Source organism: Symphalangus syndactylus, chromosome 8, assembly GCF_028878055.3.
Source record: "Symphalangus syndactylus isolate Jambi chromosome 8, NHGRI_mSymSyn1-v2.1_pri, whole genome shotgun sequence".
In the NCBI taxonomy this organism is placed as follows: domain Eukaryota; kingdom Metazoa; phylum Chordata; class Mammalia; order Primates; family Hylobatidae; genus Symphalangus; species Symphalangus syndactylus.
In genome coordinates, this window is record NC_072430.2 from 128,579,448 (window position 1) to 128,597,679 (window position 18,232).

An 18,232-nucleotide genomic window follows, 5' to 3' on the forward strand; every position below is an offset into this window, starting at 1 on the left:
GTGATGTACTAGAACTTTCTTTTGTTTTTGTTTTTTGAGACGAACTCACTCTGTCACCCAGGCTGGAGTGCAGTGGTGCGATCTTGGCTCATGGCAACCTCCACCTCCCAGGTTAAAGGGATTCTCCTGTCTCAGCCTCCCGAGTAGCTGGGATTACAAGCACCTATCACCATGCCTGGCTAATTTTGTATTTTTACTAGAGACGGGGTTTCACCATGTTGGCCAGGCTGGTCTCAAACTTCTGACCTCAAATCATCTGCCCACCTCAGCCTCCCAAAGTGCTGGGATTACGAGCATGAGCCACCATTGTCCCAATACTTTCTCATGATGAAGTTATTAACAAACATTCATGAATTTATTTATTCATATATTCAACAGACATATATCGCACACTTACTATATGCTGTATGCTGATGAGATTAATAAGACATGGTTCTTGTGAGGCTGTACAGTATAATGACTAGACAGGCTACTGAACAACTTTGTTTAATCAACCAACGTTTTCCAAGTGCCTGCTGTAAGCCAGGTGCCATTCTAAATGCAGCAGTGCTGAGGAGGGACAAAAATCCCTCTGCTGTTAGAACTTAGATCCCAGTGAAGGAAACATATAGTAAACAAAATAAATTATATAATAAATTAGAAGATGTTAAGTGCTATTAAATGCTATGAAGAAAATAAAGCAGGGAAGGGTGATAGGGACTCTAGGGAATGTTGTGATTTTAAATAGGATGGTGTGATAGATTCAGGAATACACTGCACAGATGTGCTTTCAGGGAAGAAGAGTGGTCAGCAGAGAGCCTCTAGCCTTCAGCTCCTTCAGGGACTGCCCCAGCTGCTGAGAACCATTGGGTCTCAGTTGTTCCCTTCACAGGGAAGCCCACATTTAGTAACTGAACAAGATAGGAGGATAAAAGACTGACCATCAAGACAGACCGATAGAGACTCCGTCTCAAAAAAAAAAAAAAAAAAAAAAAAAAAAAAAAAAGACAGACCGATAGGCAACACTTGCTCTAGAACTCTCTCCTAGATTGGACAAGGCTTTGTAAGGCATGTACTGCAGCTGACTTCTGCCTAATCCTGTTACCTCCCCCTCCCTTCACAGGCATTGATTCCTAATAAATACCCTCTGAGCCAACCTCTATCACCGTATCTGCTGCTGGAGAATGCAACCTGAGACAGGTGGCTCGTAAAAGCCTCATTGTAAAGTTACATTTTGAGCCAAGAAGGAGAAGAGGGAGTAAGCCATGTGGAAATGTGGGCCAAGTACTGTTCTGGAAAAGAAAAGAGCACGTGTCAAGGCCTTGAGGTGAGCACATGCCAGGGGTTTTGTAGAGACAGCCAGGCACCCCATGAGGCTGGAGCAGAGTGAGTGAGGGAGTGCTCAGAGAAAGACAGTACAGACAGGTCACCAGACAGACCATGTTGAGCCCAGAGACCATTGATAAAGGCTTTGGTTTTTACTTTAAATGAGATAGGAAACCATTGGAGAGTTTCAAACAGATGGCTAGTTTAATCTGCCTTCAAATTTTTAAATTTGTATTCATTTATTTTTCGAGATGAAGTCTCACTCTGTCGCCCAGGCTGGAGTGCAGTGGTGCTATCCTGGCTCACTGCAACCTCCACCTCCTGGGTTCAAGTGATTCTCATGCCTCAGCCTCTCAAGTAGCTGGGACTACAGGCACAGGCCACCACACCAAGCTAATTTTTGTACTTTTAGTAGAGACAGGGTTTCACCATGTTGGCCAAGCTGGTTTCGAACTCCCAACCCCAGGTGATCCACCCACTTTGGCCTCCCAAAGTGCTGGGATTATAGGCATGAGCCACTGCACCCAGGCTAATCTGTCTTCAATTTTAAAAGGCAAGAATAGAAGCAAGGTGCCAATCAGGAAGTTAATTGAGAAATTAACAGGGTAATTGAGAAATGATGTGGCTTTCTAAGGGTGCTGGTGGTGAGAGGACATCAGATTCTAGACTTATCTAGAAGGTGGTACCAGTGAGATTTGTTGAATATGGAATATGAAATAGTTAAGAATGATATCAAGATTTGTGGGCTGAGCAACTGGAAAAGTGGAGCTGCCATTTACTGATTTGTGGAAGATGTAGGAGGAGCAGGTTTGGAAGGGAAGAAGGAGAATTCAGTTTTGGACATAGGAAGCTTGAGACGAGTATTAGGTCTCCAAGTGAAGGGGCTGAGTAGGCAGTTGAATACAGGAGGTGTTTGCTTGTTCGTTTGTTTTTGTTTTGTTTTTTTGAGATGGAATCTTGCTCTGTTGCCCAGGCTTGAGTGCAGTGGTGCAATCTTGGCTCACTGCAACCTCCACCTCCTTGGTTCAAGCAATTCTCCTGTCTCAGCCTCCCCAGCAGCCGGGATTACAGGCACGTGCCACTATGCCCAACTAATTTTTGTATTTTTAGTAGAGACGGGGTTTTGCCATGTTGGCCGGGCTGGTTTCGAACTCCTGACCTCAGGTGATCCACCTGCCTCAGCCTCCCAAGGTGCTGGGATTACAGGCGTGAGCCACCACGATGACCAGCCTGAATATAGGAGTTGTGTATATGCTACTGAATAGTAGAGAGGTCTGGACTGCAGCCATTACTCTGGGAGTTAAATGCACAGGTATGGAACATGCTGTGCTACCCTGTGCAGGGTCAGCAGATGTTCACTGGGTGGTAGTAGCGTACAGGAGCCAAGTTTATGCTTGATCTTAAGGCAGCAGGATGGTCAAAATTAAGTGAGAGAAAGGCCCTCTACAAATAATTCTTCAACAATTTTAATCAGGGCTTTGCCTGTTAAACTAAATTAAAATGGAAACCAGGGCTGAAGAATCCCTGAAGAGACAAGGCCAGTCAGTCCTCCTAAGTGATCTTAACCTTGCTTGATTTGCAAACATAAGTGAAACTTAACTTGAGCTATTTCTTGTAAATGCCTGTATTAAAGAAAAATAAAACTTAAGCTCAAACACTCAGAAGCAGTCAACAGACTTATAATTAAATAACTCAGGATTTTCCTACAGGATACACCAAATAAAGCCACCTTATAATTGTAATCAATTATTTTCTTTACATTATTTCTGCATTCACTCTTCCAAGCTTGACCCTTATGCCTCTCCAACAGAGCCCTGGAAACACTTCCGGTTTAGAGCTGCCCAATTCATGAATTGCTGTTTACACAAATAAGCCCTTTAAAATATTATTGTGACTTGGCTTACCTTTTTTTTTTTTTTTTTTGAGACAGAGTGTTACTCTGTCACCCAGGCTTCAGTGTACTGCTGGGATCTCAGCTCACTGCAACCTCTGCCTCCCCGGTTCAAGCAATTCTTGTGCCTCAGCCTCCTGAGTAGCTAGAACTACAGGTGTGTGCCGATCATGCCCTGGTAATTTTTGTATTTTTAGCAGATGTGGGGTTTTACCATGTTGGCCAGGCTGGTCTCGAACTCCTGGCCTTAAGTGATCCATCAGCTTCAGCATCCCAAACTGTGAGGATTACAGGCGTGAGCCACTGTGCCCAGCCCTCTTTTTTTTTTTTTTCTTCAGTCAGGATCTCACTCTGTCACCCAGGTTGGAGGGCAGTGGCACAATCTCAGCTCACTGCAGCCTCTGCCTCCTGGGTTCAAGCAGTTCTCCTGCCTCAGCCACTGCAGTAGCTGGGAGTAGGCATGCACCACCATCCCTGGCTAATTTTTGTATTTTTAGTAGAGACATGGTTCAGCATATTGCCCAGGCTGGTGTTGAACTCCTGAGCTCAAGTGATCCAACTGTCTCAGCCTCGAAAAGTGCTGGTACAGGTGAGAGCCACTGTGCCTGGCCTGGTTTACCTTTATAACAGGCCTTATCTATTGAGTTGTCTTACAAATAAGATGAATCATCACCCAGAGTTGTTCAATGTGAACAATAAGGTAACGCCCACATAACTCTCACCTTGCACAATGACAGTGAATTGACCCAAAGATGTAACATTGATCCAGTTTATTGCAAAACCAGCTACTCTGTGTGATTTCTTCCAAAACACATGGAAAACATCTCAGCTATAACATATTTTGAAGGCAATTTACATAAACAAATTAAGCTCTAAGTTTAACTCACCTTTATACATTTTGTAAAATCAGTGCTTAAACACAAAATGATTTTATAAAGTATGCGTATAGCATTTACAGCCATAAGAGTACATGAAGTCCAAGAGGGAGTATGTGTGTAAATAATGAAGAGGTACAAGGACAGAAGCCTTGGAAACATCAACAGGTCTGGAAGAGAAGGAAGAACCAGGAAAAAAAGACTGGAGGGGAGCCAACCTCCCCCTGCTCCCCTTCGCCCTGACTCTGTGAGGTAGGAGGAAAATGGATATTGTGTGTGTTGTCCTGAAGACAAAGGAAGAAGGTGTTCTAAGGAGGAGGAAGTGATCGACTGTGTCAAATGCTGCAGATCAAGCAAATGAAGTGACTGAAAGTTTCCATGAATGGCAGGGGTAAAACCTGATCGAAGTGAGTTCAAGTGGTGATAGAAGAGCCTTAGGACGGTCTCTTGGAACCGATAGCCTCTAAGTACACAAAGAGAAATTATTTTTTTTTTATACCAATGGCTTTTGGAGAACAGGTGGTGTTTGGCTACATGGATAAGAAATTTTGTGGTGATTTCTGAGATTTTGGTGCACCCGTCACCTGAGCAGTGTACAATGTACACAGTGTGTAGTCTTTTTGTTTTGTTTTGTTTTTTGAGATAGAGTCTCGCTCTGTTGCCCAGGCTGGAGTGCAGTGGCACGATCTTGGCTTATTGCAACCTCTGCCTCCCGAGTTCAAGCAATTCTCCTGCCCCAGCCTCCCGAGTAGCTGGGACTACAGGCACCCCCACCACGCCCTGCTAATTTCTGTATTTTCAGTAGAGATGGGGTTTCGCTATATTGGCCAGGCTAGTCTTGAACTCCTGACCTTGTGATCCGCCTGCCTCAACCTCCCAAAGTGCTGGGATTACAAGCATGAGCCACCACGCCCAGCCCAGTGTGTAGTCTTTTATCCCTCACCTCCCTCCCACATTTCCCCCCAAGTCCCCAGAGTCCATTGTACTATTCTTATGCCTTTGCATCCTCATAGCTTAGCTCCCAGACACAGAGATAATTGATTTCTGAGCTGCCCTGCTGAGTTAGAAGGCGGAATCTATGAATAAAGTTCTACCATCCACTGCCAGCTATGTGATCTTGGACAAGCCACTTTACCCTAACAGTAGAAACAGCATGGTCTTTATAGTGAGAGAACTTTACTGTTAACTAGCAGTAAAATCTTTGGCAAGCTATTGTCTTTACCAATCGTGCAATTCTAAAGTGAGAATAATAATGTTACCTTTTAATGGTGATGTAGGAAGCAGAGATAATGTGTGGTATTTATTGTTAACTCATGCTTCTTACCTTGGACTTTTTTTCTTTTTTTTTTTTTTTTTTGACAGAGTCTCACTCTGTGGCTCAGGCTGGAGTGCAGTGGCACGTTCTCAGCTCACTGAAACCTCTGCCTCCCTGGTTCAAATGATTCTCCTGCCTCAGCCTCCAGAATAGCTGGGATTACAGGTGCACGCCACAACGCCAGTCTAATTTTTGTATTTTTAGTAGAGTTGGGTTTTCACCATGTTGGCCAGGCTGGTCTCGAACTCCTGACCTCAAGTGATCCCCCCACCTCAGCTTCCCAAAGTGCTGGGATTACAGGCTTGAGCCACTGTGTCTGGCCCCTTACCTTGGACCTTGATCTCTAAATGTCTATCCTGCCATCACCTCCTCTGACTCTAAATACCTGTGTCATGCTAGACTTCCTTGAGGGAGTATTTTATAGTTGTACTGTAAGAATGATAATGATGATAATCTGATAATCATAAATGCCAATATTATTTATTATAATAAGAAGTTCCTACCTTTAACATTTGGATGAACTAAGATATGTTAGCTTAATGGGTCAGCATTCTAATGTGACCTTGACTTTCTACTCTTCACATTTCAGATACTTTAAGTGTAATCACAGGCTAGCCATTTGCCTGTTGCTATCAGATCCACTCTATGTGTACCTTGCTTGGTCTATATTGCAGGGGGTTGACTTCTGCAAACTACATATCCCAGACTTCCTAACCGACTTGCTTCCTGATAAGTTTGTATGATGGAGGCAGTGGTGGGACATTGGAAGATAGGAGGAAAGAAGAAACCAGGGTATTTCTCCTCCACTCTTTCTGCTTAGGGAGTGTGCCTTCTTTGTGGCTCCGGTCCCCACTGGCTATAGCTTTCCCTCTTTTGTCGCAGCCCTCGACAGGCAGTCTCTGCTGGGGTTCTTGGTCCCAGGGGCTCACCTAACTCCTGTACTTTGGTACCATCTGTTCCCTTTGTCTCTCCAGTCTTGCTGTCCCTAATCTCTTAAGCTTTTCAGTTCTTCTGACACCTTTGTAACTAGTTCCTTGTATTCAGTTTCCTTCCTGGAACCATCTGGTGTGCCTTTGTTCTCTTGGTAAGACCCAGACTGATACAATTATGGCGATACTGATACTTAACTTGTAGTACTGTTAAATTAAGTTTGGACTAAAGCCTCCGCTGTACATATTTTAATTTTGGCCTAAAGGTTTCTCAGTACACAGTGAACTGTAACCTAACTTGATATATAAAAGACTGTCACCTGCTCTTGTAAAAGTAGCCAAGTCTCATCCAACCACAGGCAGCCCTATTCGAATAAAGCAGACACCAGCTGTTTCTGTCCCTCATTTGCATTTTCTGTACATACTCTTTCCTTTTACTGTCCATAAATGTTATCTGACCATGCGACAGTCCTGGAGTCTTTCTGAATGTGTTCTGGTTCTGGGGGTTGCCTGATTCATCATTCTTTGATCAATTAAACTCTTAAATTTAATTTGTCTAATGTTTGTCTTTTGACACCATCATGAGGATTGTAGCACATAACTCACTGAGAATATGACATTACATATGTAAATTATAAGGCAATATTTCACTAATTGAGTATTTTCAAAAATAGATATAAACCATATAATGATATAAAATAAAGAATAACTTATTAGTATGCAGTATCCAGATTATCCAGATTCTTTTTTTTTTTTTCCGAGACAGAGTCTTGCTCTGTCACCCAGGCTTGAGTGCAGTGGTGCTATCTTGGCTCACTGCAACCTCCACCTCCCAGATTCAAGCAATTCTCCTGTCTCAGCCTCTTGAGTAGCTAGGACTACAGGTACACACCACCATGTCCAGATAATTTTTGTATTTTTAGTAGAGACGGGGTTTCACCATGTTGGCCAGGCTGGTCTTGAACTCCTGACCTCATGATCCGCCTGCTTCGGCCTCCCAAAGTGCTGGGATTACAGGCATGAGCCACGGCATCCGGCCCAGATTCTTAAATTTATAACTTTTAATGGCTATAATCTGGTTAACTCTAATCAAGAGGAAATACTTAAAAAACTTTTCAGTGTCTTTCAGCAGTTGTTATAATGTATACCTAATCGATGTTTATCTGTTCAATACATATTAAATCTGTGGAACAGACTGAAAAAGAAGTCTACAGTGATTTATTACTTTTGGACATGCTTCGTCTCCTTGGGCCTTGCCAAAAGATCTGGAGACACAGTTTCATCCCAGAGAGGAAAGAAGACTTGGTAATTTTGTTCAGTAGTTTTGCCAGGAGTTCTTTTAGCCCATTCTCTGGATTTTTACCCAAGTTTCACACTGCAGGCCAGCATAATAATCACATTGCAAAAATCTCAAACCACTTTTACAACGCTTTATTTAAAAAGAGAAACAAAAGTGTGAAGTTTCAATATTATAGTCATAGTGGTCTAATATCTCCACTAATATTTCCCTCTCTAATATCTCTACTAATGTTTCCCTCTCATTACCAGTTTTTACTTATTTTTGTAATCCTTTAAAATATTCCTTTTCCTGTAACAGGCATCCCTCTCTCAGATCCAAACATTGCTCAGTTTAGCAGAAACATCAAGGAACATGGGTAAAGTGGAAACACTGTGCTTGACATCTTCCCTGATGTTTCCTGAACTTGTTTCTCAAAAGTATCCCTAATGACAGGAAAGGGGATCTATACCTACAGGGGTTAAAGGGTCAGGCAGCTTTCACTTTTTGGAGGGGAATTTACTAAGTCATCATCATTCCTGATGACTTTGTGCATGTTATGGAATGTTGATCCTCCTTTCCATCTCTTCCGCATCTAGCAAAATCCATGCTTCCATCTAGACCCAGCACTCTGAGGTCATCCTCTAAGTCTCATGAATATAGAGTGTTTTTTATTTTGCCATTTTCATCCAGTTGATTTGACCCTAAGTGTATTAATTATCTGTTGCTATGTAACAAATTACTTCAGAACTTAGTGGCGTAAAGCAACAAACGTTTATTATCTGATACATTTCCTGAGGGCCAGGAGTTTGGGAGCAGTTTAGCTGGGTGATTCTGGCTGAGGGTCTGTCATGAGGATGCAGTCAAAGCGCTGGCCAGTAGGCAGTCATCTGAAAGTCTGACTGGGAGTGGAGGATCCAATTCTAAGACAGCTCATTCATTCACATGGCTGTTAGTGGGAGGCCTCAGCTACTCATCACATGAGCCTTTCCACATAGTTTCTTAGCCAACATCATAACATAGCAGCTGACTTCCTGATAGGAGACTAATCCAAGAAATACAAGGTATCTGACCAAAATGGAAGCTATGATGTATTTTATTACCTAACCCCAGAATTGATAAAAACATCCATGGTCTATTGGTTACACAGAGTAATCCCGGCACAATGTGAGAGGGGAATATACAAGGGTGTAAGTACCAGGAGGTGGGGCTTGTTGAGAGCCATCTTGTTGGCTGCTAACACACCAAAAAGTTTTTCTTCCATAATTATGAATTAAAGTGTTTATAACAGAATTATACTAACATTGATGCATTTTTTTGAGAAAATGTTTTCTGGAATAAGCTCCATGAAACCAGCTAAATTTCTTGATCAATTTTCTATACAGCACAAGTATCCTATTTCTAATTGTATTTTCATGTTTATATTGCTTAATGTATTTTCATGAATTTTTTTCCACATTTATTTCCTAAGATGTTGTTTGTTGCTCAGGTTTACTAAGGCTTTTTGCTAATCAGTTTTACTATCATGAGTTTTCTGTTGCAGCTTTTAGATCTATCAAGTCAAATTTTCCATCAGGTCAAATTTTCCAAAGCTAGGTTGAACAGATGTAACTTTGGTGAAGACTGATTCTATATCGATATTTATCAGTAACTCCAATTTTGTATTTTGAACAGTTTTAACTATAGTAATTTTCATTCTATGGAATTATTTCTGTCTGTAATTTTCCTTGTGTGTTGGATTAAAGGCCACTATTTGGTAGTTATTCCTTAGCTAATCTATGAAGTAGTGGTGAGTAATTCCAGGTGGTTCAGAATTGCTTGATTGTCCAGGAAGGTCCTATAGCAGAGCTTACTAACTTTGTTATCCATCTTTCTGTATTCCAGCTGTATTCCAGCTGCCCTGTATTCCAGCTGCCCTCACCATCATTGAAGGAATATATAAGCAATATCCCTGGCATCAAAACACAAAAGGTTGTGTTCCCCAAGGGTTAAAGTGAACCCTCAATCGCCTCACCTCCTCTTCCTAAGTGCGACTTTTCCCCACCCTTCCACCTGACCTTAACCCAATGAAAACTTGAAAGTTGTTGACATCTGTGAGCTTTGATCAAATTAGGGCTAACAGCAGGTTAAAGGAAAAATCAGGTTTTTGAGGGCTGAAAAACACATTGGCCTTTTTCTTCCTTAAAGTTTTCTGAGCCTGGATCCTGGAACCAAGTGCTCCTCCTATTATGTGTTTATTGAATAAATTAACAAATGTATGAGCAAATTTTAAAAAAAAACTGGTTAATTCTTGAGTTCCATGAAGGGCATTAGTAGGAGAAATCTTTTGAGGACCTACATTTTTTTAATCTGCAAATGATGCTCTCATTGTTGTATGACTGAGAAACTCTCAACACAGAGACACCTCATTTTAACTTAACATGATTGTGCTACAACTGGCTTAGATTATTTTTCCTAATAAATGAAATTCTACAGAAATGACAGTTCCCTGCATTTTCTCCTAATCCATTTATTGGATTGATGTTCCATGAATTTTCAATACTTTACATACATTGTAACAAGAAGGTCAATCGTAACCTCCTTTCACCCCTTCTTGGAGAATTTCCTTCAACCAGAAATCCATCAGTTTGTTTTTTGGTGTGTGCTCAGCCCCTCTTTTGCTCTCTCCCTTCCCAAAGGGAACCCTTTTGTAAGCTGAGATGAACCATTTAGATTCTCCCTTTTGAAATGGTCAAGCTGAGAAACCCAAATTGAGTTGTATGATCCTGGCACTGAAAATTCTTGAGCTAAGTCATAACATGCTTTGTGGTCTGTGTTTCAGAGAGATGAATGTAGGTGAGCCGTGTCTGGGGAAGGGAGGAAGGTACCAGGCCAATTATAGTAACCACGGAAAGAGGTGAGGAGAGCCACCAGGTACCTGCAGTGGAAATAAATTGAAAAAGCACTTGGTGGTAACTGGACCGAAGAGAGGGTTTGTGGAAACAAAAACAATCGAAGACATAGGAGTCCAATCTGGGTGACTGCTGGGGACACAGATGCCTTTAAAAAAGAGATCACAGAAAGCATTGCCCCTTTGAGGGTCTAGATGTTCAGCAGGCAACTCAAAACTGGGAATTCAAACAAGCCTCCCTTTGTGACTTAATATGTTCTTTTAAAAATTGCACTGTATTAAGTTTGGTAGGAAAGCAATAGAATTACATTGTTAAAGAGTGTTAAGATAAAGAAGGAAGAAACCGTAATTCCACAGTTACCGTTTTATGTTTCTTTTTTCCAGTCATTTTCCGGATGTTTAAAAATATATACTATTAGATTGCTTTTAAAGAAAAATTTTAATTTTGGATAAGCCAACATTTCTGAGTCTAGGGTTTCCAAAACTAAGGCTTTTGGAGGCGTGCTGGGTCAAAAATAGAAAGCTCGGTAAATATTTGCTTAATAGTGGCCGGACTGATGGTCTAGAACACTAAATATAAATTAAAAATGTTTTCTTTTTTTGAGGATTTAAATGTTTCCTTAACCTGAAAGCGAAACAGATTTTTGTTTGTTTTGCTGTAACGAGAGAAGAAGGAACAAGAGAGTAACTGAGAGGGTGAAGCAACTTCTCTCAGAAACTTGTGGACCCGAACGACCTCAAGCCCGGATCATTGGAAAGTAACTCGAAGGGAGGCGAGAACCAGCGCAAGAGTAGCGTCAAGGCGGCCGCAGCGACCCCGCCCCGGGGGCTGTCTCTGCCCCTGCCCTCTCTCCGCGTTCCGGGTTCCGGGGGAAGTGTGTTACGGGGATACTGGACCGACTACTTTTGTTCCGTCCTCCATCGTTTTCTCCCGTGCAATGGCGTCCGGGCTGGTAAGATTGCTGCAGCAGGGGCCTCGCTGCCTCCTGGCCCCAGTCGCCCCCAAGCTGGTCCCTCCGGTTCGGGGAGTGAAGAAGGGATTCCGCGCCGCCTTCCGCTTCCAGAAGGAGTTAGAGCGGCGGCGCCTTCTGCGGTGCCCGCCGCCGCCCGTGCGCCGGTAGGAGCCACCTCGGGAAGAGGTCTCAGGCTGGCGGTCTTAGGGTGGCGGTCGCAGACACTGGGTCTTCTTCCCGTGGCGTCGTGCCTGCGGCTGATGCGCCCCTGGATTAAGCCTTAGGAAGTTTGCGATAGAGACACCCGTGAGCTGTGGACCCGTGGCCTGAGGCAAACAAAATGGATTTGTGCCGCGGGCGGTAGAGTTTCGGGCTGCTCCAGACGTTTTGAAACTACCAATTTAGGATTTTGTCTGCTGAAAATTGGGAGAAATGGGGCTAGTTGGAGGGTCTTCCTTATGTGGACTGGGATGTTGTAGCCCCCATTTGTAATGCCTGAGAATTCCGATAAGCGGGAAGAAAGCAGTCCACAGCATCGTAAATTAAGGAGAAAAAAAATTAATCCACAACCTGAAGTCTGCTGTCTAGAGTAAAAGGAAAAAAAGTTAGCTTTAGATTTTTGCCCTAATTAATGTTGTTCTGGTAACAGGTTTGGCAGAGAGAGACACAGGTTTTTATAGCTTCAAACCAGATCATACTTTATATAATTTAAATTTCTTCATCTTTTTCTCTTTAATAATGTGTCTTTGACATGTTGTCATGGCATTACAAAGAGATGTACCTCACTCTTTTTTATGGCTCTGTATATGGGCTTATGAGCTCCATATTATTGCCATGAAGACCTATGTAACAGCGTGTATCTTTATTTCATCTTTGGGGACGCATATGTAGTATGAAATTTTGAAAGCTGTTAGTACTTAAACATTGCCGTTCAAAAAATGTTGATCCACTTTGAACTCTTACCAGTAGGAATGGTCTTCTAACAGAGAAGATTATGGCAAAAAATAAAATCTCTTCCTAATTCCCATTCCCTTGTTTATTATAAGGTTAAGTATTTTAGGCTCTCAAAGTTGGAAGAAACTTTATGGGTTGGACAGATTATATAGGTGTATATATTATATGTATATCTTATGACTTTCAACCCGGGTTTTCACACTTTGCTTCCCTTTGTTTCTTAAAGGGGTTTTATATTGTGTTACGTATAAGTAATCCAGAGATGACTTAAAGTATACAGGAGGATGTGCATAGGTTATATGCAAATACAGGTATACCTCATACATATTGTAGGGTTGGTTCTAGACCACGACAATAAAACGAGTCACATGACTTTTTTAGTTTCCCAGTGTATACCTAAGTTATGTTTATACTATTCTGTAGTTTATTAAGTGTACAGTAGTAGTGTCTAAAAAGCAATATATGTACCTTAATTTAAAATACCTTATTGCTAAAAGATGGTAACACAGAGACACAAAGTGAGAACATGCAGAATTGCTACAAACCTTCAATTTGTAAAAATAAAATGCAATAAATCTGTGAAGCACAATAGACGGAAATAAAATGAAATGAAGTGGGCCTGTACTACACCATTTATATAAGAGACTTGAGCATCCATGAATTTCAGTGTCCAGGAGAGTTCTTGGAACTAATCCCCCACAGATATTGAGAGATGACTGCAAATATAACATACCTAGTGTTTATGGCTTGAATCTGTGAAATTAACATTTATGTTTCATACTTAGGTATAAAACATAGTTTCATGGTTAGAGCAGAAATAAGGAACCTAAAAGGCTAATGGCTTGGTCTTTTATATTGAAGAACCAATTTCATGTGACAATTGGATCAAAGGGAAAATTAATTCAATCATATGTGTAGAATATAGCAAAGGACTGCCAGTATCTGACTTCAGTCTTAACATTTAGAATATCAGCCTGGCATTAAAAAGAAATATAACCTTCTTTCATTTCCTTTATATGATTAATAACATTACAACACAGTGAACAATTTTTATATCACAGTAACAGGTTGTTCTCTTTACTGTCTTTACATTTTCAGTTCAGAGAAGCCGAACTGGGATTACCATGCAGAAATACAAGCTTTTGGACATCGGTTACAGGAAAGCTTTTCCTTAGATCTTCTCAAAACTGCATTTGTTAATAGCTGCTATATTAAAAGTGAGGAGGCCAAACGCCAACAACTTGGGATAGAGAAAGAAGCTGTTCTTCTGAATCTTAAAAGTAATCAAGAACTATCCGAACAAGGGACATCTTTTTCACAGACTTGCCTCACACAATTCCTTGAAGACGAGTACCCAGACCTGCCCACTGAAGGCATCAAAAATCTTACTGACTTTCTCACTGGTGAGGAAGTCGTGTGTCACGTGGCTAGAAACTTGGCTGTGGAGCAGTTAACACTGAGTAAGGAATTCCCAGTGCCCCCGACTGTATTACAGCAGACTTTCTTTGCAGTTATTGGAGCCCTGTTACAGAGCAGTGGACCCGAGAGGACTGCACTTTTCATCAGGGTATGTAATTATTAATTGGACATGCTTGAGATAGACAGAAGGGAAAATATTCTTTTGTAATTCACTTCTTTGATATATCACCTTGGAAGTGAATTTTTCTCCCAAGAAAAACTGAGAAAGACCTAAAGGTTTTTTATGGAAGGGCTGTAATTATTCCAGTTGTCTCTTATTATGGATATCATCAGAAGTGAATATTAAATTGTGGGTTGTGATTTCTGAAGGACCACAAGCCATATCATCTTTAAGTTTACATCCTTAGGGCCAAGGATACTGCCTGCATGAGAGATACTCAGTAGATGTTTGGTGAATGAGTGAAGTCAAAGGACACTATGCAGAGGCCTGTGCTTCAGTACCAGCTGCTGTCTGCTCTTCCAAGTGATGAAATCTTGGATTTCAAGTCCCTCTAATGTATACCTCTTTGTTAGCTAGTGGCTTAGCTAATTCAGATTCTTATGTAATTGGTACAACTTGATTCCCACTGTCCTTTTATAATTTATTAACTAGGAGAAGTTTTATCCTCTGCCATTGGATGAAAACGAGGTTTTGTTCACTTTTTGATAATAGTGAGTCCACACAATCACTTTAAGTCATAAAAAAAGTCTTGATTCAGGCACCTATCTGACTGACATTCAGTCTTTAAACCAGCATCACATGCTGTTGGAATCTTTCCATTTAGTTTTGATACCAAGTTTGATAATTTTGTTAGAGAATATCTGTATTTACTGACACTTCAGGCTTTGTTCATAGGTAAGACCTATCTTTCTCCCCCCAGTTAGTTTTTTCTATAGAAATTCTGACAAAGTCCTTTTTGATTTCCAAACTATAACCTCTGTGGAGTAAGTTTTAAAACTCTAAATAATTTTTGGTCACCGTTTTGAAATTCTACAAGGTAGTCATGAAACTGTTGGAAATATTTACCATATTGTAATGCATCTTAACAGTTCCAAGCAAAGATCTTATGAAACATAGATAATTCAAATATCTATTTCTAAGTTGAGCTTTGATGTCTCTTATAGTAGAATTGACAGGTTTGGATTGTCCTGTTTCATTTGTTCATCCACTTAATATTGAGTGCCTTACTATGGGCCAGGCACTCTGCTGAGCTCTGAAGCCACTATCTAAATAGGATTTGATCCTACTCACAGCTCATTATTCAGATGGAATGCAATGTGGAAGTGCTTTCCTGGAGGTTTTCAGGTGCAGAGTGAACTTAGAGGAGGCAACAACCAACTTTAGTAAGGCTAGAAAAGGTTTTGCAGAAGTGATTTGTGCCCCTTAAAAGGATGTTTTGGGAAGACAATGTCAAGGATGAGCTCGTGCTTGGGAACTACAGTTAATTTTTTGTGGCTGGATCATATTGCATTTGGCGAAGTGATCAGAGATGAGTCTGGACCTTTAAGAGCCAGTGTACAGAAGAGCTAACAGTATTACTAAGAAAGTGGTTTGGGCATCAGTATCAGCATCACTGGAGAACTTGATAGAAATGCAAATTCTCAGGCACCCCCTCAGAGTACATAATCTCTGGGAGTAGGGCCTAGGAATCTGTATTTTAACTAGCTCTCCAGGTGATATCTCTGCATCTGGAAATTAGAACAGCACTCTTAGCCATGCTACAGAGTATGTATTTGGATGATCTTGTGTAGCGACAGCTGGAGTTGTTATAAGTGGGAGGTTTTTAATGATCAAATGTTCATTGAGAAACATCATTTCTTCATACTGCTTCCCTATTCTGGGGAGATGAGATTGGAGTATTCAACTCACACCTACTAGAAAATTCTAATAAGTTATTAAGACCAGGAGCATATAGCAAAAAATAGAAGGAGACAATAGAAGGTAATCACTTAAGAAAAATTGAGCTTTCTTTCTATATTCCTATTAATATCTTAGATGATGGGAAAGAGTTGTGTTTCCTTACCTTACACTTGGTTATTCTATATGACAGATAGCAGTTCAGTGATTTTTATATATGTGTATACATATACGGCATATCTACCTCTGTATATATATATATATATATATTTTTTTTTTTTTTTGAGATGGAGTCTCGCTCTGTCGCCCAGGCTGGAGTGCAGTGGCACAATCTTGGCTCACTGCAAGCTCCCCCTCCCGGGTCCACACCATTCTCCTGCCTCAGCCTCCCGAGTAGCTGGGACTACAGGCGCCCGCCACCACGCCCGGCTAATTTTTTTGTATTTTTAGTAGAGACGAGGTTTTACCATGTTAGCCAGGATGGTCTCGATCTCGTGATCCACCCTCCTTGGCCTCCCAAAATGCTGGGATTACAGGCGTGAGCCACCGCGCCCAGCCCTACCTCTGTATATTAAAACATTTCAAAATCCCCTATTGAGAATGGATTTGTAAGTTTTTTTTTTTTTGAGACAGCGTCTCTGTTGTCCATGCTGGAGTGCAGTGGCACAATCACAGCTCGCTGCAGCCTTGATTTCCTGTGCTCAAGCCATCCTCCTATATCAGTCTCCCTAGTAGCTGGGACCACAGGCATGCGCCACTGTGCCCAGCTAAATTTTTTTTGTAGAGACGTGGTCTCATTATGGTGTTCAAGCTGGTCTTGAACTCCTGATTTCGATGCTCCCACCTCGGCCTCCCAAACTGCTGGGATTATAGGTATCAGCCACCACGCCCGGCCTAATATTTTTTATTAATGAAGCTGAAAGTGTTCTGGTGCTTGGAGGAGTGTTGTAATGAATTGACTTCATTTCATGAACTAAGTGATCTTTTTAAATTTCTTCCCTCCTGCCTCCATCCATCCATCCATCCATCCTGTTATCATATTACTGATGTTTGTTAATACAAGTTAATTGGAATATGTAAATTGCTGTGAAAATTAATGTTTGCTTCCATAGTTTCTATACAACATAATACTTTTTACTGGCAAAATCAATTCTGCTTTGAATGTTCATAATTTCTCAGTTATCTTAGTCATATAAATAATTACTACTATGTTACAGTTTTAAAAGTTTATGTGAAATTATTAAACGATTTTTTAAAATTATTTTTTATTATTTTTTGAGACAGAGTCTTGCCATGTTGCCCAGGCTGGAGTGTAGTGGTAGCATGATCTTGGCTCACTGCAACCTCCACCTCCCAGGTTCAAGCAATTCTTGTGCCTCAGTCTCCCTTGTAGCTGGGTTTACAGGTGTGCAGCATCACGCCTGGCTAATTTTTGTATTTTTAGTAGTGATAGGGTTTCACCATGTTGGCCAGGCTAGTCTCAAACTCCTGGCCGCAAGTGATCTGCCTTCCTCGGCCTCCCAAAGTGCCGGGATTACAGGTGTGAGCCACCACACCTGGCTGAGTTTTTAAAAACATTATTAATCAAGGAAGTATTGTTATTTAGAGGCCCTGAGTTCCATTTTACGTGAGTTTCTATGAGAAGTTACTACTTTTTATTCATTAATTCTTTAAATATTTTTTTTCTTACTAGTAGGAATATAATTCTAAATTATAAGATAGGGCAGGGTATGGTGACTAATGCCTGTAATTCCAATACTTTGAGAAGCCAAGGCTGGAGGATCCTTTGAGGCCAGGAGTCGAGACTAGGCCGGGCAACTTATAGAGACCTCATCTCTATAAAAAATTTAAAAGCTAGCCGAGTATGGTGATGTGCACCTGTAGTCTCAGCTGCTGAAGAGGCTGAGCTGGGAGGATTGCTTGTGCCCAGGAAGTCAAGGTTTCAGTCTGCTTGTGATCATGCCTCTGCACCTCTAGCCTAGGCAATAGAGTGAAGCCCTGTCTCAAAAAAGAAAAAAAAAAAAATTATAGGATTCTACCTTCTGTGGAATTTTGGTAGATCATACTGCTTGAAATAGGTTTCTCAGGCTTGTAGATTTTTTTAATCCAACTATGATTTTTGTAATAAAATTTATGTAAAAACTATGGGAATGAAAAAGAATAGTACTTTTTGTCTTTCGTTTCCCATTAAGTTTTAAATTTCTGTTAAAAATGTACTCTGTGGCTTCTGTAATTTAAAAAGTGTAAAAAATGTATTTTGAATTGTCCTAATGTTCTTTCTGCTAATTAAAATGTATAAATTATATTTTTATATTCAGGACTTCTTAATTACTCAAATGACTGGAAAAGAGCTCTTTGAGATGTGGAAGATAATAAATCCCATGGGGCTATTGGTAGAAGAACTGAAGAAAAGGAATATTTCAGCTCCTGAATCAAGACTTACTAGGCAGTCTGGTGGCACCACAGCTTTGCCTTTGTATTTTGTTGGCTTATACTGGTTAGTGAAATTTTAATCTTAACTTTATAAC

General features: G+C 40.9%; 1 protein-coding gene across 20 annotated transcripts in view; it reads left to right on the plus strand.

Moving 5' to 3' along the window:
• The first annotated feature begins 11,279 nt into the window (after positions 1–11,279).
• Positions 11,280–18,232, plus strand: part of MRPL44 (mitochondrial ribosomal protein L44) — a 34,122-nt gene continuing 27,169 nt past the window's right edge. For 19 of the 20 annotated variants that reach the window (XR_010122430.1, XR_010122435.1, XR_010122436.1 and 16 more), the window contains exons 1-3: positions 11,358–11,598; positions 13,487–13,955; positions 18,023–18,201. Coding sequence is in view for 2 of the 20 variants with exons in the window: in XM_063645734.1 (XP_063501804.1) it covers positions 11,420–11,598; positions 13,487–13,955; positions 18,023–18,201 (827 nt within the window). In the remaining 18 variants the exon portion in view is untranslated. Of the gene's footprint in view, positions 11,599–13,486; positions 13,956–18,022; positions 18,202–18,232 lie in introns of all 20 variants that reach the window. The other variant, XM_055290792.2, reaches the window with a different exon arrangement.